The sequence below is a fragment of the Pelodiscus sinensis genome, chromosome Z, assembly GCF_052426305.1.
Source record: "Pelodiscus sinensis isolate ZL-2025 chromosome Z, ASM5242630v1, whole genome shotgun sequence".
Lineage (NCBI taxonomy): Eukaryota > Metazoa > Chordata > Testudines > Trionychidae > Pelodiscus > Pelodiscus sinensis.
Window position 1 is genome coordinate 36,878,553 of NC_143085.1, and position 24,883 is coordinate 36,903,435.

General features: G+C 50.5%; 1 protein-coding gene across 3 annotated transcripts in view; it reads left to right on the forward strand.

Moving 5' to 3' along the window:
- The window catches only part of SEZ6L (seizure related 6 homolog like), a 175,564-nt gene extending 151,165 nt beyond the window's left edge, over positions 1-24,399 (forward strand). Inside the window, exons 10-17 of one of the 3 annotated variants that reach the window (XM_075898882.2) lie at positions 7,363-7,559; positions 9,860-10,054; positions 10,395-10,586; positions 15,192-15,386; positions 17,418-17,450; positions 17,860-17,974; positions 18,329-18,431; positions 22,281-24,399. In XM_075898882.2, the coding sequence (XP_075754997.2) occupies positions 7,363-7,559; positions 9,860-10,054; positions 10,395-10,586; positions 15,192-15,386; positions 17,418-17,450; positions 17,860-17,974; positions 18,329-18,431; positions 22,281-22,310 (1,060 nt within the window). In that variant the 3' untranslated portion in view covers positions 22,311-24,399. The remainder of the gene's footprint in view (positions 1-7,362; positions 7,560-9,859; positions 10,055-10,394; positions 10,587-15,191; positions 15,387-17,417; positions 17,451-17,859; positions 17,975-18,328; positions 18,432-22,280) is intronic. The other 2 variants (XM_075898883.2, XM_075898884.2) reach the window with 2 other exon arrangements.
- Positions 24,400-24,883: the final 484 nt, after the last annotated feature.

Here is a 24,883-nt window from a genome sequence, read left to right on the forward strand (position 1 = left end):
TTGTTCTCCTCTGTGAAGCTACCTCCCAAGGGAGTTTGTCCCATGAGCAAGTCATCCTCCCATGTCCTTTTTAGGCTGTCAGCTAAGGGGTACATGCTTGACTGGAGGTTTGCAGCAGAATGTGTATTGTCAACACTTAAGGTCCATTGTCAGTCAAATTCTGTATTCACTTGACTATCCACCCTTCTACAATAGGTGGGCGATGCCTGTTGATATCTCTCAGAAGCAAATACTTGAAATATCAGCACAGACCCAATTCTCATAACTTCGCATACAAAAACTATACAGGCATGTGAATAGCATAAAAAGACTAATCAAAACAGAAACTTTCAATAGACCCCCTCACTTGGCCCACTTTGTCCAAAATTTAGGGCAAACATGCAACAGTGGGTGCAACAGTGTTTTGTGTGGTCTCATTAAAAACCCAATAACATCATACAAGCAAGTTGTACTGCAGTCCATGGAGCCCATGGTCACTGGAGTAATTAATTATCGGGGCCTATGCTCCAGACCCCAAAGCACAGTCTCAATATCTCCGTCTGAACTTAGTCCTTTTCTGTGTAGCAAGGCTGGCTTAGGAACCGTGTACAGGAATTGGCAGATACTTGGCTGAAGGTTCTTGTGCATCAGGGTTTGCTCAGTCATGATTGGCACAGAGCACATTTCAGTTCAAAGAGGGTTTGTACCTGTTCTAACCAGAGAGAAGAGACAGGTTAGTTGGGAAGCTGAGGAGAGAAGATGATTGGTCTTGTTCTTTCCCCCTTTGAAGCTTTAAAGGGTGGTGGAATTTAAGACACCCTGATTTGCCAAATTACCCATAGCTAAAGTCTGCTGCCAGAACTGCTGTCACTGCCCCAGGAAGGCTGATGTGTTGATTCTGTGACATGACCTGAATCATTACGGGCCCAGAACACCCCTGGGTGAGACATTTAGAAAGTACATTACAGGTATTTGGGTGTATCTGTTGCTAATCAAAATTCAGATCAAATAATCACAGGAAGCCAACTATAAGCAATGGCCTCTACAACTTTGTTTCTGCAAAAAACTATGTCAAGAACAGCCATAAACACTTCACCAGCTGCTGTTCCCTGGTCATTTGCATGAGCCTTTTAATTCCTACTTAATGCTTCTGGCACAGATTTGGAAACAACTGCTGTAAAAATGGGCTGTGAGGGCCAATGTAGTTATTTACAGGGGCTTATATAGCTTCTGAGGCTACTGACCTGTCCCTAGGTATCTCATACATATTCCCAGGCACATACACATGCAAGGGTGTTTATTCTGTGGAGCATGAGCAGGTTCTGTCTGTCTTTCTGCAACCCTGCTTCCAGATTTAGAAGCCTGCATAGCAGTTCAGTGATATAATGATCCTTCTATCCTGTTGGCAAACAGATCTTACAGGCAGTCCCCAGGTTACGTACAAGATAGGGACTGTAGGTTTGTTCTTAAGTTGAATCTGTATGTAAGTCAGAACTGGCGTCAGCCGCTGCTGAAACTGACCGCCAGTTCTGACTTACATACAGATTCAACCTAAGAACCCCAAGTCAGCTGCTGCTGAAACTGATCAGCAGCTGATTCCAGGAAGCCCGGGGCAGAGCAACTGTGCCTCGGGCTTCCTGTAGTCAGCGCTGGTCAGTTTCAGCAACGGCTGACTTGGGGACGCCTGGGGCAGAGCAGCTGGGGTGCTGCTGGGTTGGTCCAGTAGTGCCCAGAGCGGGCGCTGCAGGACCAATCGGCAGCACCCCAGCTGCTCTGCCCCAGAGTCCAAAACAAAAGCCTGGTCTGCTGGGAGGGGGCACACTAGCTGCCCCCCCCCCCCCCAGCAGACCAGGGACATGGGGAGCAAAGCCGCAGCGACGGAGTGCCTCGCCTCTGAGGCTTTGCTCTGGCGCGGGACCCGCTGCAGCTTTGCTCGTGGTGCCCCTGGTCTGCTGGGGACCGTCTCCAGCAGGCCAGGGGCACCGCGAGCAAAGCCGCAGCCGCAGCCGCGTCCCGCGCTTCTGAGGCTTTGCCAGAGCAAAGCCTCAGAAGCGCGGGACCCCGCCGAGGCTGCGGCTTTGCTCACGGTGCCCCTGGCCTGCTGGAGACGGTCCCCAGCAGACCAGGGGCACTGGGAGCAGCTTTTCTCGCCCCGGAGGTCGAGGTGGCTGACCGCTGCCTTCGAGCTCCGGGGCGAGAAAGCCCCGTTCGTAAGTGCGGATCCGACATAAGTCGGATCCGCGTAAGTCAGGGACTGCCTGTATTTCTCTTTCAGGCAGACTCTGGAAGTGCTGTGCAAAACAGTGGGAAGGTTTTGTTACAGACAAGTGAGCTGGAGACCACAGCCAGTCTATGCCATGGACAAACCCCATGTTAGCACATGCTGTTCAGCGACACTTCCATTCTGGAAGGACAGTACCAGATGGAAACTAATTGGCATACTCCTGTGTTCTTCTGCCCAGTGTGCTCTGATCCTCATGGCCCAATCTGACCCTCAGACATGTAGGGTTAGGATAGCTCTAGTTACAGGGTGACAGTCACTAGCACTCTCATCTGTGGCTGTAGTTACACCCCAGGGCATTCTCTTTGAAAGGGAACTTGAGGCGAACCAGGCAATAGAAATAGCATAATTCCACAGCACCTAATATTTTCTGAAGGTGCTTATCATCTTGGACACGGCTGAGAACAGAGCTCAGTCTACAAATGACATTCCATCTCCACTGCTCCCCCACCCCAGTAAGGATATGAGGCCCCAGCCAGCGATGCACCAGTGATGCTGCAGGCATCTCAGGAATGCTCCCCAAAGCTCCAGCTGTAAGAAATTGTGTTTTGATGCTTTCAAAACCACTGAGTGTGAGTCCCTGAACTGTGGTGTGACTGCCACTTGATCACTCAACTGACAGAGCAAATGAGACCGATTTGTATGCATGCACACTTCAGCAGAGCTCAACACAGCTCAATAAGCAAACATCTGCACACACCAATGACAGCATCAATTTCCAGGCTAAGCACAGAGCTCTGGACTAGAAACCGGGCACCCAGTATGTCTAGACAAAAGAAGTGCCAGAACGGACACACACTCATCACATTGTCACTAGCAGTACCCAACTTTTGCCCTCAGCCATGAACCTCAGTGTAGGGGGAGAGTTTGCTTTTCAGTTTGATTGCCTGAGGCATCACTGTCATAGAGATTATTTCTGGGGCAGATACACAATAGAGAGGCAAGCATTGGCCTAAATTTCTTTTGTCATAGGGGGACCCTTTTGGGTTTTTGAGGAATAGAAGCCCGGATCTATTGTGTATGAAGGAGAGTGGGAAGACAGGGTTTCATGGGGAGGGATTTTTCTGCTTTTCCTGCCTGGCTTAATTTCATTGTTGGGCTTGTGAAGAGCTGCTTAGCCAGAAGGCTATTTGTAGGGTAACCATGGCGTTGTTAGAACTAAAAATGAGTAGCCCTGTAGCACCTTAGAGACTAAGATAGATAGATAGATAGATAGATAGATAGATAGATAGATAGATAGATAGATAGATAGATAGATAGATAGATAGATAGATAGATAGATAGATAGATAGAATCATAAGCTTTCATGTACACAACCCACTTCCTCAGATGATGAGCTGGAGTGGAAATAACAGGAACCCAGAATTTATAACAGAAAAAGAGGGGGGAGGCGAGGGAAGGTACCTGTCAATTGTTGGGCCAGTGCTAATGAGGCTAATTGAGCAGGCTGGAAGTGTCCCATTCTTAGCTTTTGATGTCAATGAGGTGTTAAATGCAAGTATCCCTCTGAGACATGTTAAAATTAGCCACTGATGAGCCATATACACCCTATTGGCTGTGCCACTAGGTGGCACTCATTGTATATACAGTACTGTGGCATGCACATCCACACGTATCTGGCCAGGACCCTGCCTTGTGAGGCCAGGCAGACAGCCTGACACCCATCCCTCTCCCCAGAAGGCTGCTAGTGTCACCCGTGTGGCCTGGGTAATGTGCATGGCTGCTACACCCCAGTCCAGTAGTGGAATGGTTTTAGTGTTGGTCGCTCATGAGTGTGCAAGTCCCCTGTAACCACTGACTCTGACTGACAGCCTCTCCAGAGAAGAATCTCAGGGAGCATTCTGCCCACTCAGTGATGGGGCCTGGTAGCTATTTGGATGAGCTTCTGCTGGTGACTGGGTCTGCGGGAGTTGTCTCACCAGCACTGCTGCGCCTAAGAGAGTTGCACTGCGCACAAACAACCCTGGCTCACAGACAGGAGCTGGAGGAATTCTCCCTCCCTGCCCCCCAGTCCTTTCCATTAGATGCTGACAGTCTGAGCTCACCTGCTTGTTTCCCAGTGAGCTGAGTCTGGGCACCTAACTGGCCAGGTGCCAGCAATGAGACCAGCAGAGTTTTGTGATATGTTAAAATCCACGGGATTGTCTGCTCCTGTCTGTGGAGCTGCACTGGACAGGGCCTGCTACCTAGAAACATTGCCTCTGGATACGGAGGAGTCCACAGGAAAATAGAAATGATGAATAGAGGCTGTAGTACTTTGTGTGTGCATGCATGCATGTGCGTGCATATGTGTGCATGCATATGTGCTTGTGTGTGCACGTGTATGTGTGAGTGTTTGTGTGCGTGTGTATGTGTGTGTTTTCATAGGACTTCACATACTCAAAGCACTGGCATATGCCTGATCCAAAGGCTGTGGAAGTGAATGGAAAGACTCCTATTGACATCAGTGGCTTTGGGGCCAGGCTGTAACTAAGGCTTTGGTGACACTTCTACAATTAGAGTGCAGCTGTGGCACAAGTGGGGGAGCTAACAGCACATCTCCCAGCACTGCAGCTCAATTTACATGGGTGCTTTACAGTGCTGTAACTTGCTGGGCTCGGGGAGGGAGGTGGGTTTCGCACTCCTGAGCCAGAAAGTTGCAGGGCAGTAAAGTGACAGTACAGGCTTAGCCTGTGTTGTCCTTATTCCATGTTTGATAGGTGCTGTACTGTACTCGCCTTTCCCCCATGCACTGCAAGTTCTCTAAGAGACTCACTAATAGCTTAGCAAACTATTAAGCAGTAGCCGGGCAATTAAAACTGGCACCTGCTGGACAGATCCACCAGACATTTGCAGCCTCAGCTTCCATCTCTGGGTCTGGTGGTCCCACTGGGATGAATGGCCCGTGTATGCCTGAGAAACCAGTCCCAAAGATTGGGGCTGGAAAAAGGGAAGTTGTAGTGGAAACACCAGGCAGGGTATGTCTCTCGGAAGAGAGCTCGCTGCATCGTGGAGGAGGGTTAGACTGCTTGGTGCTTGTCTGATGGCAGAGGAGGCAGAAGGCGTTGATTATCAGTCTCTTCCTCCTTGATTTGTCACTTAGTGGGTCTCGCTCATCTCTGTGCAGGCTGGCCCTGGCGGGAGGTTTGACAGCCTGGCAGACTAGCTGTCTCTGTCCTTCCCCAGGTACAGCTGCATCCCCTTCCTGTCGTGCCCATTCGCCCTGGAGCTGGAGGAGAGGAGAAGGGCATTAGGTGCCAGTCATTAGCTGCCATCCCCAAATGAGGAGGCAATCTTCCAATGTGGGCGTTTGTCTGATCTCCCTGCAATCCCAGCCCCTGTATCCTGTGGCTAGCAGTTCTCCTTTGACCCCTTGAGAGCAGTACTGGAGCCATTGAGCGGCAGAGGAGCCCTGTGCTATCCGCTGCATTCCTTGGTCCTTATGTGCCCAGATGCCTCAGGTGCCTAAGGGAGAGCAGGGAGGACTTGCCAGGGTTGGTGTTGGTCTCGCTTACCTGGTGTGTGATTGGCAGGAAGGGGGCACACACACTCCCCTGGAGACAGGATTGGCCCTGGTGGTGATTTAACTGCTCTGTGATAAGGAGAGTCTCTTTGTTTGTCCCAGGGGCCTCTGCTCTCTGAGGGGAGCAGAGCTGGTTCTATCTAGTGCAATCTGGCCCATTTTCCTAGCTTGTCCTACAGAAGCAAAGTCTGAGCTCCTGCAATGAGAGTCACTTTGTGCATGGATGAGTTAGCGGCCTTCAGAGAGTTGACTGTAGGAGAGGCAGGGAAATCACACTACCCTCCCTCCACAGGAGTGGCACAATGCCCCAGTCTGCTCCCCTCCATGTTCAGCAATGCCGTTCCCATGCCTCCTGCACCCCACGCCCCAGCGCTCTCCATGTTCCCCATGCAAAGCTTGCCACCTTCTACCCAGTGCACTGGGCAAGGTACTAACCTGTGCCTGGGTCTTCCCTGGCCACAGGAACCCCAGAGCTGTCCCGCCCTGGGGAGGCCATGCTTTCCAGGCTTGATTGAAATTGCCCCTGAATTCAGTGGGGCTGCACCAATTTACACCAGTTCGAGCTGTGTCCCATGGCCACCACAGCCACTTGGTCCTAGGGCTGGGACAGCCTGTCAGAACCACCATGCCCCAAATCTTGCAGTCAGCTTCTCCTAGTGATTCTCTTTCTCCTCCCTGGACACGTGGCCATTCAGAGTGGTCAGAGGGCAGGGGCTGGAGCAGACGCGGGCTGTGGGAAGGGAGAGAGGCAGTGGTGACAGAGCGAGGCAATGCCCCAGGAGAAGAGTGGAGGCTGGAGCTGTGGCAGCAGCTGGAGTTAAGGCCAAATGACTGAGGATGGAGTTAAGGCCACAAGGCCGGAGACTGCGGTTGGAACTGGGGCCGTGTGGCGGGAGCCGGAGCTGGAATGGAATTGTGGTTTAAGCTGTCGCCTCCCCACACACCAAAAGGAGCTAATTATCTCATTCCCATGTTCCGTAGTGCTGAGATTTCTGTTGCACCAAAGGACCAAAGAATTCAGTCCAGTTACGATGAGGTGAATCCAGCCACCAGGGAAGTGGGGTGGCGGCTGCTCACAGCACCAGTATGAAAACGCCGAAGACACAGATGTAATCTGTGCTTCGTTCAGGCAGAAATCAGCTGTCTTGTGCCAGGCACCAGGTGGCCTGGGGCACAGGGCACAGGTGTTCCGGATCCCCTGCAGCTCTGAAATACAGAGCATCGGTCCCTGTCCCATCCTCACTCCTCGGTGCTGTATCAGCCTGTGTCAGTTCGAACGGCGGCAGGCTCTGTGCAAGCTGTTCCCCTCTGTCTGCAGAGTCCTCCAGCAACAGAGGAGTCCCCGGACCCTCCTCTGAACAGGGTGTCTACATGCTTCACTTCCGCACCCTAGCGCTGGGCTTGGACCAAAGGAGGCGGGTCTGTTGGGGAGTGGCTAGGAGCTTCACTGAGGTGTCACTGCCTTGTTTGGTGGTGCCAGGGATGGTACCGCCTGTAACTGGGGAGGCCTGTTCCCCACGCTGCCCGGCTCCGTCACGTGCTGGCTGGATTCCTATGTGCCCCCGTCTGAGCAGGCTTTGCTCTGTGCTTCCCTTTCCAGGCTGAACCTGAGCAACAGTGACATCCTGACCATTTATGATGGGGACGAGCTGACAGCCCGGATTCTGGGGCAGTACGTCGGCAGCAGTGGCCCCCAGAAGCTCTACTCCTCCACCCCCGACCTCACCATCCAGTTCCACTCGGACCCTGCCGGCCTTATCTTTGGGAAGGGGCAGGGATTCATCATGAACTACATAGGTAGGTGCGCCAGGGCGGCTGCTCCCAGCCAGAGCCTCCAGGAGGAGCTGTTCTTGGGGCACAGAGGCTGGGCACAGCTCCACTGGGTGTGGAATCTGCCCAGGCCACGGCGCAGTGAATTAGAGCCCAGAATTTGGGGCTGTGAGGGGATTGCTGTGCTGAGCTACAACTCCCATCCTCTGGTTGTCCCAGCACAGAAAATGGACCCTTGGGCCTCCTGTTCATCTCATGAGCGAGCCCTGGGCAGGCTGGGCTGCAGAGGTACCCAATGCTCCCCGGAAGCCCTTAGCTGCTATTACCTATATCCCTGGACAGTGGCCACCTGCTGCTGCTCTCAGCCCTCTGTGGCTACTGTCTCTGGCCTTCTGCAAGCCCCTGTGGCATTCGCTAGCCCCGCAGGCCCCCATCCCCAAGGGTCAGGCACTGTGAAGTCACTGCCTCAGTCTAGGGGGTAGGAGGTGCTTGGTGAGAACAGTTCTGTGTGGTTAGCCTGACTCCCCGGCTGTGGCTGGGGCATCACACCCATTGCCGTCTTCAGTCTACCTGGCACCTTGGGAAAGGCTCCAACTAACTCACCTGTTCTTCACAGGGGTGGGTTGCACTAGCAGGGCTCCAGAGTGCTTGGTTCAGACTCATCCATTGGCCCCACAGTGCTGACCCAAGGTGGCAATGGACGACCCAGTACAGCTTGTGCATTGCGATACTCCTGCTGCATCCAGGGCCCAGCTCGTACACATGCAGAGAGCCCGGCTCGTACATATGCTGCTGGATGCCTGGCTCGTACACACGCACAGCACCCAGCTTGCACACTCGCAGAATGCCCCGCATCCTCCGAATAGCAATTCCCTTCCCACCTGCATGCACAATTCCAGCAACCAGAGGATAAGAAGCATTGCAGAGCATCTCTGATTTGCAAGACCCTTCTGTAAAGTGCCACACTGTCTGCAGACACGGCTATCAGTTTATGAGTGTTTTAAAGACACAGACCTTACAAATGTAGAAGGCAGAAAATAATGTGCTAGAGCAAATTGGCCCTGCACTCTAGTTCTGCGCTCAGACATGGCTGCTTTAATAGGGTATGTTAAAAATCAGACCCTTCAGGATTAAACGCCTACAGCTGGCTGCTGTTGAAATGATTCTAATGAGGACAATCTCTGTATAGTGTCGAAATGAAGGCAAGTGTACCAGGAAGCTTTAGTTAGCCAGGAATGCCCCGTGGCTAGCCCAGGACATGATAATGGATCTGGGCCCAGGAGGATATTTAAACTCTTTGTTAACCATGGGACACGTCTACACAGTGTTATTTTGGAATAACTGGTGTTAGTCCAAAATAACATAGTCCATGTCTACACTACAAGCAGTTATTTTGACATCATGTCGAGCAGAGGACTTCTTACTCTAACTCCTGTAACCTTTATTTTACAAAGAGTAAGGGTACGTCTACACAGCAACATTATTTTGAAATAACTTAGTCCACATCTACACAGCAGGCAGTTATTTCAAAATAGTGTCAAAATACTGTCAGACTAGAGGACTTCTTACTCCGACTCCTGTAACCCTCCTTGTACAAGGAGGAAGGGAAGTCAGAGGAAGAGTGCTCTGTTTTGAAATAAGTGCTGTGTAGATGCTCCCAATTTTGAAATCTGCTACTCTGAAATAAGATATGCATTTGATGTAGCTCAATTTGCACAGCTTATTTTGAGTTAAGCCCTGCTGTGTAGATGCACCATAAGGGAAGTTGGAGGAAGAGCACTCTTTCTTGGACCTCCTGCCATATAGACAGCACCAGAAGCTGGAATAAGCTATTTCGACTTAAGCTATGCCATTGACGTAGCTCTATTGGCATAGCTTATTTTGGCTTTCGCACTGATGTGTAGATGTGTCCAAAAAGAAGGCTGCTTTCAGGCAGCAGTGGTCAAGTGTACAGGCTCATGCACACCATCTGTGTGGGCACAGAAGAGAAGCTTAGGAAGTTCCACCTATTTCTGAAAATGTTTCTGGTTGAGTGAAATTTTTGAAACCTCTACCCAACCCTAACCTAGTTCAGTGCTGATTACACTGTGCTGTGGCACTCACCCTGAAGCCTATGGTGCGGACTGCATGGCACCAGCTCATGGCCATCTGATGCTTTTCTTGCTCAGAGCTGGATGTTTTCAGGACATCCGCTTCACTCTGTAAATCAGATAACCCCTCCCCAGGCACTCTGTGTAGCTCCTAGAAAGGTAAGAAGCAAGAAGACAGACCTGGAGATGTTATGTGCAGATGGTTGAGTACAAGCCAGTGTCTTTCTGTGGCTACAGAGGTGTCAAGGAATGACTCCTGTTCCGACCTGCCTGAAATTCAAAACGGGTGGAAGACCACATCACACACAGCGCTAGTGAGAGGGGCCAGGATTACTTACCAGTGCGATCCGGGATATGACATCGTAGGAAGTGACACGCTCACCTGCCAGTGGGACCTCACCTGGAGCAGCGACCCTCCATTTTGTGAAAAAAGTAAGAAAACACACACACTCTCACATTGCTTAGCATTGCTGAGTTCATGTTCACAGTCCCCTTGGCCCATTGAGGCCAATGCACTGGGCTTGCATTTCACATCTCTGGTCTGGAGATCAGACCCATTTAATGTCAGACTGCATGTGAAATGGGAGCCGTTTGCACTGAACACGTGCTGAACACAACATTTTCCAACCTCTGTCGTGTGATTTTGACAGTAGACTCCACACCAGGTCCATTTCCGAGCTACCATCTGTTTATTTGCCCCCACTGCCTGCCTTCCTGCTTTGTTGCTTCTCCTATTCCATGCTGAGAAGTCACAGAACCTATTTGTCTCTAGTTATGTACTGCACAGACCCCGGGGAAGTGGACCACTCCACCCGTTTAATTTCTGACCCGGTGCTGCTGGTTGGAACCACCATCCAATACACGTGTGACCCAGGGTTTGTACTGGAAGGAAGCTCCCTTCTGACATGTTACAGCCGGGAAACAGGAACGCCAATCTGGACATCAAGGCTCCCACACTGTGTCTGTAAGTTGGGCTCCGTTCTCTGAGGTGTTGCAACTATTTCTCCTCTCCTACCAGCAGTGCAGCTTTACTCCTTGGTATCTGAATTGATTTGCAAGTTTCCCATTGGCAATTCACAGCCCCAGGGCCAAGCAGTGAATGGGCCCAGCAGACAGTTCATTCTGTAAGTACCAGACATACTGAGCCAGGCATCAGAAAGAATTGTACCTCTTCTCCCAGCTCCAGTGTCCTCCAGGCTCTTTCTTCCTTTCAACAGCCTTTTAAGAATAGCCACAGATGCTTTGTACACTGAAGGCTCCATTGTCCCCACCCATCCATCCAGCAGGCTCTTTCTTCCTGGCCAGAAGTATGAAGTGCCCCAGTACCTACACACCAGCAATTCAGAGTAGTTTATTGCAATTCAAATAAACATGGTCTAGAGCCAGAGGGTAAGTAAAAGTTGACGAGCAGCCACATAATAGAAACACCACAGCAAAGCAGGCAGCTCCTGTTGCTGCAGTCCCTCCAGGGGGTTTGTTCTATTCTCCCCCCTTTTAATTGGCAGGGAGCTGGGTTCTCGATCGGGTGTCATCCCATCTCCCTGCAGGGGTGCAACCAGCTTCTGGCCCTGCATGCTTATGATTGATGGACTGCCATCATGGAAGGCAGGGGAAGAGAATGCACCTAATGTCTTCCCAACTCAGCAGCACCTAGTCCTGACCCAGAACAAAGGCCACCCAAGCTGTGTGCTGGCTGTTCCCATCAAAACTCCCAAGCCCTCTTGTCAGAAAGAGCCACCTTGTTTTCATGTTACAGCAGGCCTGGGCAAAATATGGCCCATGGGCCGGATGCGGCCCGCCAAGCCACCAGATCCGGCACACAGACACAGCGGGGAGGCCCAGGCAGGCTCCCCTGCCTGTTTCACAGCCCCGCACACTGCTCAGAAAAGCGGCTGCGGGGCCATTTCTCTTTCAAAACTGTGATCCTGGAGGGGTGGGGAAAACTTCAGGCACTGTCCCCACCCCCTGCACAATCCCATTGGCCAGAGTCTGACCAGAAACTGGCCAATGGGAGCTGCCAGTCTGAATAACAAGCAGCACACAAAGCACCATGCCCCCTCCCCTCCAGCTCAGTTATTCACACAAGCACATGGCCATGCAGCCTGTGCAGGCATGGGGCAGGCAGGCTGGCTGGCTGAGAAACATTTTAAGCTCTGCAAGCCTTAGCTCTGCAGGCAGGCAGGCTGGTTGGGATGCTGGTAAGTCTCTTGGCCAGAGCCTGCTTCTGGCACCTCAGCCCCTCCCTTTCCCAACCTTCTGTCCCCTTCCTGCACCCATAACCCCTTCCAGATCTGGCTCCCCAATTCTCTGCCCCAGATCACAAACCCCTCCTGCCCCAGGTCACATCCCAAACTCCTGCACCCCAGTCCTCTACCCTTGGTCACAACCGCCTCCATTCAAACTCCCTCCCAGACTCCACACTCCCTCCTGCACCCCAGTCCCTTACCTCAATTTCCCTTCTGCACCCAACCTCCATCCCAGACCCTGCATCTTCTCCATTAATATCATGGAAGTGTGCGGCCCGCAACCACTTTCCAAAATCTTGCAATGGCCCCCCATAAAAAATGATTGCCCCACCCCTGTATTACAGGGTTCAAAATCCACCCATTTCCCAGTTTTTCACCTTTTGTCACTACTGCCACTTCCAAACGAGGTGCAGTCTCACCACTCCTTGCTATGTCAGTGGCCGAAATGTTAGAAAAGGGTCCAAAAGATGCCTGCCATTGTGTGTGCAAGAAAGAAAGAGGCCCTACATTTTTTAAAAAAAGGCCCTACTCCATGAAAATGGTTTTGAAATCTTCCAAGCAGTGCGAGCTCCCAGTGACTCCACCCAGGGGAGGTATTCCTCTCACCTAGGGAGCACACTGCCTCCCTGAGCCAGTGCCCTTGCCCCTGCAGGCACGCTTCTCTGGCAGAAAGTGACCACTCTTCCCTTCGGTGACCCAGCCAGGCCTCCCTGGCACCAGGTATCACCAGCCCCAGCTATCTAGGCCCCAAAGTACATGGGACTAACTTAAAAATCATGACCAATTTAAAGAATGATGACTGGGGGGCGGTCTTTTTATTGGCTGCCAGGCCTTCGGAAAAATGCAAGCTGAGATGGCCACATTATCACTTGGGTCTGGGAGCTGGGGCTTTCAAGAGAAAAGCCAAATACCATGGAGACATGATGAAATTACACAGAGCACTGCCTATCGCTTCTCAGCTGTTCTTCCTCCCGGGGGTCACTCAGAGGCCATGTCGCGTAACGGGGGACCAGGGTGCTGGGAGATGCATGCGCACCTGTCGTTTGCCAGGAAGGGTCTTCCAATATGGCCCCGCTCTAGCTCCTGCAGAATATAACCCCAGTGCCATCAATGGGGAGTTTCCTTTAGCTAGAGGGGGCCTGTAATTTGGGAGTGGAAGATCCTGAAGTCTCCAGGCAGTTGTGCAACCCTGAGCTCCGTACACGAGGGAGCTAGTGGGAAGGTAAGAGCGCTGACATGCCTCTTGCTACTGCCTGTCTCCTTGCTTTTAGCATGCTCCCAACACAGGGGTGAGCCTTTGCCTGGCAGAGGCTGGGCTAGGCAGTGAGTCATGGCAAATGTCACCTCCCCGGGCTGGTGTTCTGTAGCCACTGTCATTTGTCCAGAGCCATCACTGCCTTTCCAGAGTCCTCTGCTCTGTCTGGCACTGTGGTGAGTGCACGGTACAGGGGCAGCCCCTCTGGCTTGACCTGCCGCCAGATATACTGGTGCTGGGTGAACACCCCACCTAGGGAGAGGCCAGGGTGTGGCTTATCCCCTACTTCAGCCCCCTTCCGAACCAGGTTAAAATGAAACCAGAAATCAAATTGAAAGTACCTTCATCCCAACTGCATGCCCTCACCCGGCCTGGCCCTGGACCAGGACTGCTCTTCCATGAGGGCGGCTGCCCCAGAGCCTCAGACTGCCCAGCGCATGTCCGCAGGGCTCCTGGCGCCTTTCCAGGATACTCAGAATGCCACCAAGAGCACTGCCTAAGAGCTGACTGTGCCAACGACCCACTCGCTTGCAACCTGCCTTCTCCATGCAGCAAGGAGTCTCTACCCCTCGGCTGGATACTTAGCACAAGGGAGCTTTCCCCGTGAATGTTTGGGTTTAGAGCGAGAGGCGAGGCGGGCAACGTAATGTCTTTTACTGGACCCGCTTCTGTTGGTGAAAGAGATGAGCTCTCCAGACACAAGGCAAGCCCGTCCATGAGGATAAATGCAAGGTGGGATAGGTAGTTTAGCGCTAGTCGTTAGCATATACTCTAAGAGCCTACTGGTTAACTCCTCTGCAGCCATAGGATCAAAAGAAAAGTCGAGGGGCTAAAGATTGTAAACAGTTGTGTGTAAAGCCAAGGAAAAGCTTTGGGCCAGATCCTCAGCTGGTGTCAATTGGCTGGCACTCCATTGTGGTCAACGAGGTGAAGTATCTTTGCATACACACTGCCCAATTGGGTGGGTTCATTGGCAGGGCTGCCTGCTCTCAGTCTCTCATGGCTTCTCCCTGTAGAATGCCCCCTCTGTCTTGTCTGAAACCTCATCTGTCCTGGGAGTTTGCTGTCTCAAGAAGCTTCAATGCCCTTCCCTGGCCCCATCGTCCTCTGAGCTGAGGCAAGACCCTGTCTGACAAGTCCCTTTTCTTTATCTCTCTGGTGCAATGATAGAGAACAGTGATGCTAACTGATTGCCAGAGAGCTTGGATGTCCCCTCATGGAATTACCACTTCAGCTACCACTATTGCCTATGGGAATGAGTCTGTGCCCAGCTCTGGAGTGTGTCTGTAGTTTCATGTTGCTGGTGGCTGGAATGAGTTCCCTAGGGAAGTGATGGAATCTCCATCCCTAGAGGTGTTTAAGTCCTGGATTGACAAAGCCCTGGCTGGGATGGTTTAGTTGGGATTGGTCCTGCCTTGGGCAGGGAGAAGGATGAGATGACTTTTGAGGTCTCTTCCAGCCCTAATCTTAAATGATTCCATGACTGTCTAAAATCAGTATGCTGGGTTGTAGCTGTGTCTGTTCCCAGATGTTAGCAAAACAAGGTGGATGCAATACAGGTGGGACTTCTCTGGTCCAGCACCCTCAAGACCCGAGCAGTTCCAAACCACTGAGTTGCTTGACCAGGGGGAAGGGGGTCAAGGATCCCCTCCCAGCCACTTGCTCCACTGCCTCCAGCCCAGCCGAAGTGTGCTCCCCACTGCCAGCCCAGCCCCTGAACCTGGCCAACTGGGGTTCTCTGGCACAGCAATATCCATAGTCCTGCCGGACCATAGATTTTGCCAGACCAGAGAATCCTGGATTTTAGAGGCTCATCCTGTATCTTTTACTGGACCACCTTCTGCTGCTGAATCCCAGAACATGCAAGAGAGCTCAGTGCACAAAGTTCACCTGTTCAGACACTTGACAGCTGTTGAACAGCTTTGCCTGGCATGCTGCTCCTCTTTAACCAAATCAGTCCAGCCATTACTGGGGCTGTGGCTTAGATCCACAGAGTACTGGGCTGACAGATAAGTAAGAGCTCGGGGAGGCAGAAAATGTGACTCATTCTGGGGATGTTTCTTTTCAGCTGAAGAGTCTCTTGCCTGTGATAATCCAGGGTTACCTGAAAATGGCTACCAGATACTCTACAAACGACTTTACCTGCCAGGCGAATCCCTGACATTTATGTGTTATGAAGGCTTTGAGCTAATGGGCGAGGTTACTATCAAATGCACTCTGGGCCAGCCATCCCATTGGAGTGGACCCCTGCCCATCTGCAAAGGTAAGGCGCTCTCCAGAGACAACTAGAAAACAAAGCCACACATTGGGAAGGGGCCAGGAAGCCACAGGGATTGTGCACGCCAGAGAATTAACTTTGAGATTTATCCCCCTCCTCAGCAGAGCACCTCACTGCTGCTGCTGCACCTTACTTCAGAGATCCTGCTGCTGTTGTACCATCAGCCCTGAAAACAAAAGCCTCTCCAGCTGTCACCTAGGCTCTCTGAAGCATTGGCATAGTGGGGGTTCTAACCAGGGGCATCCAAGATTTCCATGGCTGTTGCGGATTTATCTTTAAAAGGTTCTGCTCACCAAAGGAGGGAGAATCCATCTTAACACCTTTCTAATAACTGTATTGGAAGCTACTAACTAGCAGAAATTGCCTAGCAGGGATGCAGAAGGGGTTGGGGGAAGCAGAAATGGTCCCCAAAATTTCCAAAGGGGTCTGGATTCTGCCCCAAGTCCTGTGAACTCTTTGTTCCTGCAGTTAACATTTATCTACATGTATCATCATGGCTTTGTCTTTGGTCACGAGTTGATGACAATGGCCATCAACCTTGGTCCAGAGGAAGAAGTGGGTCTGGCCCACGAAAGCTCATCACCTATTAAACCATCTTGTTAGTCTTTAAAGTGCTACATAGTCCTGTTTTTTGTTTCAGCTACACCAGACTAACACGGCTACATTTCTATCACTGTTCACCAGTTTTTAGTTTGTGTATGTTTCAAGGACACAAAGAAGGACTTCTGGGTTATACTTTAAACTGCAGGGAACCCTCTTAATGTCTTGTGGCTTGTACAGCACAAGTGTCCCTGGAACAGCAATGTCTTTCCAGCTGTTTGCAGATTTCTGAGGAAAGGATCAGGATCCCCCTGGTCCTGATACACTGCTTTGCAGCTGATTTGCCCTGTTGTTATATGACACTGGCTGTAAGGCCAGTCCTAGAATGCCTTCAGTGGTGAGGACAAGCCAAAAGTATCCTGAAGGCTCTGTGTTGGCAGCACAGTTTGGGGTTTGTGCAGGGAAGCAGAGACCCCAAATTGTAGGACACCACATGCTCATGTACTGAGGGAAGAAACCTCTGTGGTGTGTCACTGCAAAGGACAGGGTGTGGGTGTGCAGGGTGTTGTCATTGGTGTAAATGGAAGGGAAAGTGAGAAGGATGCATGGACAGAGGGACATTCATGTAGGATGCCCACCACAACTTTGTTCTTCTCTGCCCTGAAATAAGGACAAGAAGTCATTCAATGCAATTGGAAGGCAGCAAATTTCAAGTTTTCCACTCCAGCTTCCAGCCCATCTGAAGAAGTGGGTTGTGCCCATGAAAGCTCTTGATGATCTTTCTTTCTTTCTTTGTGGGCACAACCCACTTCTTCAGATGTGCTGGAAGCTGGTGTGGAAAACTTGAAATTTGCTGGCTTCCAATTGCATTGAATGTCCTCTTGTTCTTATTTTAGGGCAGTATTTTAGGGCAATATATATATTGTTCATCTCTAAGGTGCCGCAGCACCACTCCTTTTTAAAGCAAATTTAAAGCTGATGCAAGGAAATCTCCTTTTACTTAATCTGGGATTGGCCTTTGGATCACGTTATCACAAGATACCATTGGGGCCAAGAGCAAACCAGGGTTCAAGAAAGAAACAGACACGGATATGGATAATGACTGCAGCCAGTTACATTAGGCAAGGCTGAAAATATTAATGAAGGTTGCAGGAAATATCCCCTAAGGGCAAGTTATTCCATAGTCACCCACTCTGGGCTTTCCAGCATCTTTCTTGGAAGCATTTGAAACAAGCCACTCTTGGGGAAAAGAGCAGAGGAGATGCCCATCAGAAATCCCTATGAGATTGCTCAGTGAGCTTTCCTTGGAGGGAGAGAGCCAGGGGGGTTGGGAAAGTTCTTTTGACTAGTTCTTATTTCTGGCCTGGGACACTTGAGTTTTCACCAAGAGGGAAAACAGTGAATTCCTCTGAGGGAAATATGGGTATTGTTCATGTTTCACATGGGGCAGCCAACAATTCCCAATTTCTCTTGCAGTGAATCAAGACAGTTTTGAACACGCCTTAGAAGGTGAGTGAAATGCCTTTGCTGGAAAATCCCAGTACAGCCTAGCACATTGACTGGCACCTCTCTCCGGAGAGCCATAGCTCCTACCTTTGGTGGGACAATTAAAACAAATGTGCAACACGTACGCACTGCAGCATTGACGCTGCTTGGCAGTTCAGAGGTTAGAGATGGTGGGATGCATCTGGGCTGAGCACGCTGCATGGGAGGGTGTCACTGGTCTCAAAAACCTTCCCTTAGCACATGAATCTCCAATGGGTAGGAATTTTGGGGAGATCCTCGGAGCAGGGTCTTTGAGTACTTGCAGTATCCACTTGGGCCTGCAGCGGGGACCACTAGATCACAATTGCAGAGCCGCAAGGAGGAAATCTCAAATGCTTGGCCTATGGGAACATAATTAATATTGTGTTTTCAGTAGCAGAAGCTGCCGCGGAGACATCGCTGGAAGGGGGAAACATGGCGCTAGCCATATTCATCCCAGTGCTGGTCATTTCTCTCCTGCTGGGAGGTGCCTACATCTACATCACAAGGTGAGGACGCACCACGAGAGCCACATGGGTGCTTCTCCGGGGCCTCTACGCCGGGGTCTCAGAGCTCGTGGCAAGCAACAGTTCATAAGCCTCCCGGTGCCATTTGGGGCAGTGCAGTGTTCCTCCTAAAGCCAGGACGCTTAGAAGCGTGAGCACCAGCAGGGAGTAATCTCAGTGCTGAGCAGCACAGGGTGGAGGGAGAGCAAAGAGGAATGGGCAATTTGGGAGCATGAACGTGGGCTGCCTTGCTCGCTGCCTGTCGGTGACTCCACACTCCAGGGGCACAGGTGGTAGGGCTCCGCCTTGTTCCAACACAACAAGGTGACTTTTCTCTCTCGCTTCACTTTCCCTCAGATGTCGGTACTACTCCAACTTGCGCCTGCCCCTCATGTACTCCCACCCGTACAGCCAGATCACCGTAGAGACCGAGTTTGACAACCCGATCTACGAGACAGGGGTGAGTTGGCCTTTCCCGGTCCAGTTCTCTCCACCCGCACTTTACATTCAGTAGCAGCGATGCCTTGGCACAGACTCATAGCAAATGGGATGCTGACGAACCCCCGAAGGCCCCTCATGAGAGAACACCTCCGCTTCTTTCCCTCCGTGCCACGGTGTGCAAATGGTGCCACGGGTCAGCCAGAAAGTCAGTCTCTGGGGGAGTTTCAGTAGCACTGGCATTTCCACCCCCACACTGGGGACAGGGTGAGCCAGACAATCTGGGCTCAGAGAAAAGGGACTGAAGAGGTTGGCCAAGGAGGTCTGACAGGAGTCACTCTGGTTGTCTCTTTTCCTACCACAAACCCTGGGGGAGCTTCTGGTTAAACCTTCTGTGCAGTGTATTTACAGTGCTCTGTGCACCACCTTTACAACTGTGTGTACACTAGGGCTACGTCTACACTGGCCCCTTTTCCGGAAAGGGCATGTTAATTTCAGCTATCGTAGTAGGGAAATCCGCGGGGGATTTAAATATCCCCCGCGGCATTTAAATAAAAATGTCCGCCGCTTTTTTCCGGCTTTTAGAAAAGCTGGAAAAGAGCGTCTACACTGGCCCCGATCCTCCGGAAAAAGCGCCCTTTTCCGGAGGCTCTTATTCCTACTATTCGAAGTAGGAATAAGAGCCTCCGGAAAAGGGCGCTTTTTCCGGAGGATCGGGGCCAGTGTAGACGCTCTTTTCCGGCTTTTCTAAAAGCCGGAAAAAAGCGGCGGACATTTTTATTTAAATGCCGCGGGGGATATTTAAATCCCCCGCGGATTTCCCTACTACGATAGCTGAAATTAACATGCCCCTTCCGGAAAAGGGGCCAGTGTAGACGAGCCCTTAGCAGTCGTTAGCTCACTCAGCCGAGGAGAGAGAGCCAGCCAGATAGGATCTTCTCCCTGAAAGCTCTCTCCTGGCTCTGACTCGGCAAGCCTGCCATCCTCTAGTGCCCCCGCAGACTTCCTTCCAGGCCTGTGCTGCTAGCTGGGCTGATGACCCATGGTTCTCTCCAGTCTCCCCTCCTCCTCTCCCCGATTCTCTCAGGCCCAGTTCTGCCTCTCAGGTTTGCTCTGGGGCAAGGGAACTGTCATGCCGGGATCACGGTGCTGTCGCCCAGCAGGGTCTGGCAAAGGCAGATGCAGAGGAAGCCATTTTGGGACTGCTTGGCCTTGCAGAGCTGGGAAAGAGGAAGCCACTGGGCCATAAAATGGAGTCACAGGGAGCCCTGAGAGCCTCCCAGAGTGTGCCACCCAGAGACAGAATAGCTTTGTGCAAGCTGCCAGGCCACAATGGCACTGCACTGGCTCATGCTAATGGTAGAGTTTGTTCAGTGCAGCTCCCTCCCAGCTGCTACAAGGGTTGTCTAGGGAATCCAGAGGCTGCAAGGTACTACCCAAGGGCAGAATAGGTGCCAGCTTAATGCAGGGGTGTTGCCTTTATTTACCTCATACACGCCAGGTGGCTACTGGGCTCCCCTCTCCTGGCCCTTGAGGGAGTAAGACTCCTTTGCGCATGGCTAGGACCCCCAGCCCCGCTCACAGCTGAGGTAAAATGTGAGCAGTGTGAGTGGACCTACACAGTCTGCTCTGCAGTGATGTAATAGACACACTGACGGGCCAGGACAAAAGTTACATTGCCCTAAACTCCCCGAGAGTGTCTCTGAGCTACGCCAAGTACTGGGGGAATTGCGGGGCCGGCTGGAAATACCTCGGCTGTCTCACTCTATGGCTTCCCTCTAACCTCAAGCTAGGAGAGGGCCAGGTCCTGCCCCCGATCCCATGATATTCAAGAGAAGTGGGTTGAGAGTAGAGGGTGCTCCACAGTTCACAAGACCAAGCTCCTAGTTCCATGGCAGGATGACGGTCCTGTCTGAGCAGACAGGTATGCGTCTGGGGGCATGAGAAACGGAGCAGTGCCTTGGAGTGAGTTTATCATGAGTCTCGCCATATTTAGGATTTGGCACAGAGCCCCAGCTCCCAGAGGCAATGGAGAATCTCAACTTTTAAAGCAGGGGTGGGCAATAATTTTTGAAAGGGGACCACTTCACAAATTTCAGAAGTGTCCGTGGCCGACCCAGAAAGGGTGGGGGCTCGGGCGGAAGGGATGGGCCATGTGCTATGAAAAGATGCCAACATGTTTTTTACACAACAAAGTAATTAAAATGTAATAATAATTAACGGCATACAACATTATCCAAAGATTATCATAGAAGGCAACACTTGTAAAATTGTAATAAGACTAACAGGTTGAGAACACTTGTAACATTTGTAATAACTACAACATTAACACTAACCATAGGGCACTGAAAATTAGTATTTAGTCCTGCCATGAGTGTAGGGGACTAAACTAAATGACTTTGAGGCCACTTCCAGACCTATGATTCCATGAAATAGTAACAAAGTCCCTGTTTTTCCTCCCCCCACACTAAGTATATTCAGTTAGGTTTTATGGGTTACAAAAGGTTCCCCCACTTGACTATAAAAGTGGCATCTCGGTATTTTTATCAAAACCAGTTATAAAGAAATGGGGTGGTTATTGGGCAATCCAAAGGGATCCTGTGTCTCCGGCAATGTGCTAGAGGTGCTGGGAGCTATAAACCCTTTTAGCTATTTCGATTTAAAGGATTCTGGTGTTCTCCATGCTGCTAGGCACGCTTTGCCTGACAGGCGCTGGGAAGGTGCCAGCCCTTTAAATAGAAACACTTAAAAGGGCTCACAACTCCCCCAGCCTCTAATGCAGTTGCTAGGGAGTCAGAGATTCAAGCTCTTTTAAGGCTTGTTGCCTTCCCTGCGCCTGTCGGGCAACGCTTGCCTAGCAGCCCCGGGGAACAGGAGAGCCCTTTAAATAGAAACAGCTGGCGTCTCCAGCAGCACTGCTAGAGGTGCAGGAACTGCGAGCCCTCTCAGCTGTTTCTATTTCAAGGGCCCTCCCGTTCCTCAAAGCTGCTAGGCAAGCGTTGCCTGACAGGTGTGGGGAAGGGGCCAGCCCTTTACACAGAAACAGCTGAAAGGGCTCCCAGCTCCCCTGCCTCTCCCAGCCCTTCCCACTGCTTCTGCTTGAAGGGCTTGAGCCTTCCCGCTGCTGCCAGGCAACCCGTTTCCTAGCAGCTGCGAGGAACAGGAGAGCCCTTGAAATACAAACAGTTAAAAGAGCTCGCAGCTCCCCCGGCCTCTAGCGCGTTGCTAGGGAGCCAGAGATGCCCGCCCATTCAACGGTTTCTATTTAAGGGGCTTGTGCCTTCCCCTCCCCTGCTGCCCAAGGCTGGAGAAGACAGGAGCCCTTTAAATAGAAGCAGTTAGAAGGGCTCTCGCCCCTCTCCCACTCCCCGATCTGGCCCTCTGAGAGGCTTTTGCCCACCCCTGGTTTAAAGTCACCTTCCAGTCCTCATGGTTGTGAAGTAAAATGTGACCTAAAGACTCCAGAGCCAGAACACCACAGAACAAAAGACCACAAATGTATTACTGGTTTAAAAACCATGATCTTTAAACCAATCTCATGATTTTGGGGGCCTGATTTATTGCTTCTGAATGTCCAGGGTTGTCTCCAGGAGAAAACTGTACTTAACAACAAACTGGTTTAGAGATGGTGCTAGTTAAATTCACACATCCTTTTTGCATGGGCACTTTTAAATGGATATCAAAGGTAGACACCAGCAACTTTGAGCCCTTTCTCTACATCCATTTCTAAACCAATTTAATGAAATCAAACCTGTTTTCTTGCGTTGTTAAGGCCCAAGTGTCATCTGGGTCTGATCTCATACAGACAAGCACTAATTAATCAGTGTGGAAACCCAGCCATTCCTTTAAACGTGTGTCTTCTTCTTTTTAGGAAACCAGAGAATATGAAGTTTCAATATAAAGACAGCGGTACGAGAGTCTCCAAATGGGAACTTAATTCACTCCAATAGACCTTCCTCAGTAACTAATCCAGAGACCACGTGGAGTTTAATTGGAATCCTGGACCTATTGTTGTCTTTCCTTTTGCCTCTTTATTGATAATTTCACTGTTTTCTTCACTGTATTTATTCTATTTAACTTGAGCTAGGTGTGTTCAAAGTGGTACCAGCAGGCTGTGCTCCGCTCCCAGGGGTACCCAGGGCAGAGCTCCTAGGCCACATATGAAGGTGGGGAGGTGCAGGGAGCAGCTGGCCCCATCCTGCAGCAGTGACAGTCTCCTACTCTGCATTGGCCATACACAAAGTGATTTTACAGTTTTTATGTTGTTAAACATAAAAATGTCTCCATGCAAGAGCCTGCAGCTAACTGCCAAGGGCTGGGTTAGATGCAGTGCTTGACTCCTGGGTCTTATCCACAGAGTGTCCTTATGGGCACTGCCCTAAGCCTAACTACTGCCCACATATTTCCGGTTCTCCTAGAGTTTGATCAGGCATCTAGTGCTACGCTCGCTCCGATTCAAAGATCAGTGAGGAGAGGGAACAGCCTCTCCCCTGGGGCCCATCTCAGGAGAGTTGCCAGACAGATACAGAGGGATGCCCTCAGATGTCTGGGGAGAAAGGGGGAACAGAAACGAAACAAGCAAACAATTTGTTTTGAATCCTGGAGAGGCACATAAAAGAATACATGAGCTGCAGAGACGCATTCGCTTGTGCAACCAGTGATTGTTAAGCACATCAGAGACCATGGTTGCATTGCAAAAGAACATGGTAAAATCCTCTAGGGCAGTGTTTCCACTATACTGGGAACAAACAGGTTTGCATGTCTTCTGCTCACACCTGTTAGTGCTCTAATAACATCTACTGTGGCCATTGCAAGGAAAACCCAAATCTCTCTCAAAGTCTGAGTTCAGCTTTTGCCCCTCTTTACAGTAAGTATCTCAGGGTAATAACAGTGGAATACAGGACCCTAGCATGCTCTGGTGCATTCACCTTTCAGGGTTATGGTGCCCTCATGCAACTGTAGGAGTCCACTGTTCTTCTGGAATAGTTCTCTGGGAAGGGCAGGTGGAATGATTATTTAGCCACAGCTCAGAGGCAGTTTGCATCCCCAGAGCATGCAACACCAGCAGAGAAAGACTTTATCACAGTAAGCAACCCACCATGTTCCTGTTGTTCCAAACCCCATCCCAGGTTGCTGCCACCAATCTGTGCAGAAAATAGTGTCCAATAAGCACTGACTATAAGTCCTGACTGTCCAGCTTCGAGCTAAGAATGGGAAATCACCTAGATTTACACTCCACTTGTGAGTCAGGCTTGGGCCTACCCCTGCTGGAGGAGAATAGTGGGGTCACTGTAGGGAAGAAAGGTAGCAAGCATACCAGGACTCCAGCGCAGGAGACCAATCACTGGACTGGAGGAACATAGCAGCCAAAATAGAGCCGTTAGTAGCCACTTCCATCTTGATCTAACCTTGTGACAACTGGCATACAAACACTATGTTCATACTCTTTTGTTCTGGAGAATAATGTGTTTGCATCTAACAAAACAAATGTTCACATGTTTTTGTTCCATGGAAACATGGAAATTCCAAAAAGGTTCCATTGACTTAGTTACCACTACTGCCCTTCAACAAATCGGGGATTATGCAGGACGATTCTTGCTCACACTGGAGGGACAGTGACATTGTTGATGTTTCTTTGGCTGCTGGTGTCTATCTTCTGTCTTTGTAGAATGGCAGTTGTAACCCTGACCATTTTTCCAAGTCTATCTTAGATCAGAGAAAGCTAGTGCATCTCTGCAGTTGTATGACTGAGACATTGGATTTTTTTTCCTTTGAAAAGAAAAACAAACAACTGAATGTGTATTTGTAATTTGTAAAGGTTAAAAAAAAAGAAAAACAAAAAAAAAAAGGTGCCAACTATGTACTGGGCATTTCATTTCTGTTCATACATGTCTGTTTTTATAAGAACAATGTGAAAATTGTTGGGATTAAATATTTTTGAACATGATACAATACTTCCATGAGAAGCTCTAGAGTAACCTTAATACAAATTGTACTGTATTTTTTAATGATTGACAATAAGTGTAACACAGATAAGCCTGTGTTACGTGCTGCATACCCTTCAACTCTATCTGCCATGTGACCGGCAAGTCTCCATGGTAACACACACCCCTCCAGTTTAGAGACAGACCCTGAAACATGCTTGAATGAGTCTGATCAGAAATGAGTGAGTAGCGCGTAAGATTCTGCGTGGGCACAAGCAGTGACAGTCAATGTGCTGGGCCCACCTCAGAGTACTTCTGCTGTGGGATTTCTCTCCAGGAAACAGAGACAGGTTATGCCCTGCAGCAGGCAAGCCTTGTGGCTCCCAGGTGCGTGTAAGGGATCGATTCTGGTCCTTCAGAAGTCACAGGGATGAGATTTGGCTCTCTTTGGTCTCCAAAGCCTAACCAGCCCAAATGGGACTTAAATGTGGTTTTACAGACAACAGAGAAGCAAATCTCTTCCATTTCCCCCTGGAAAGAAATATAGGAG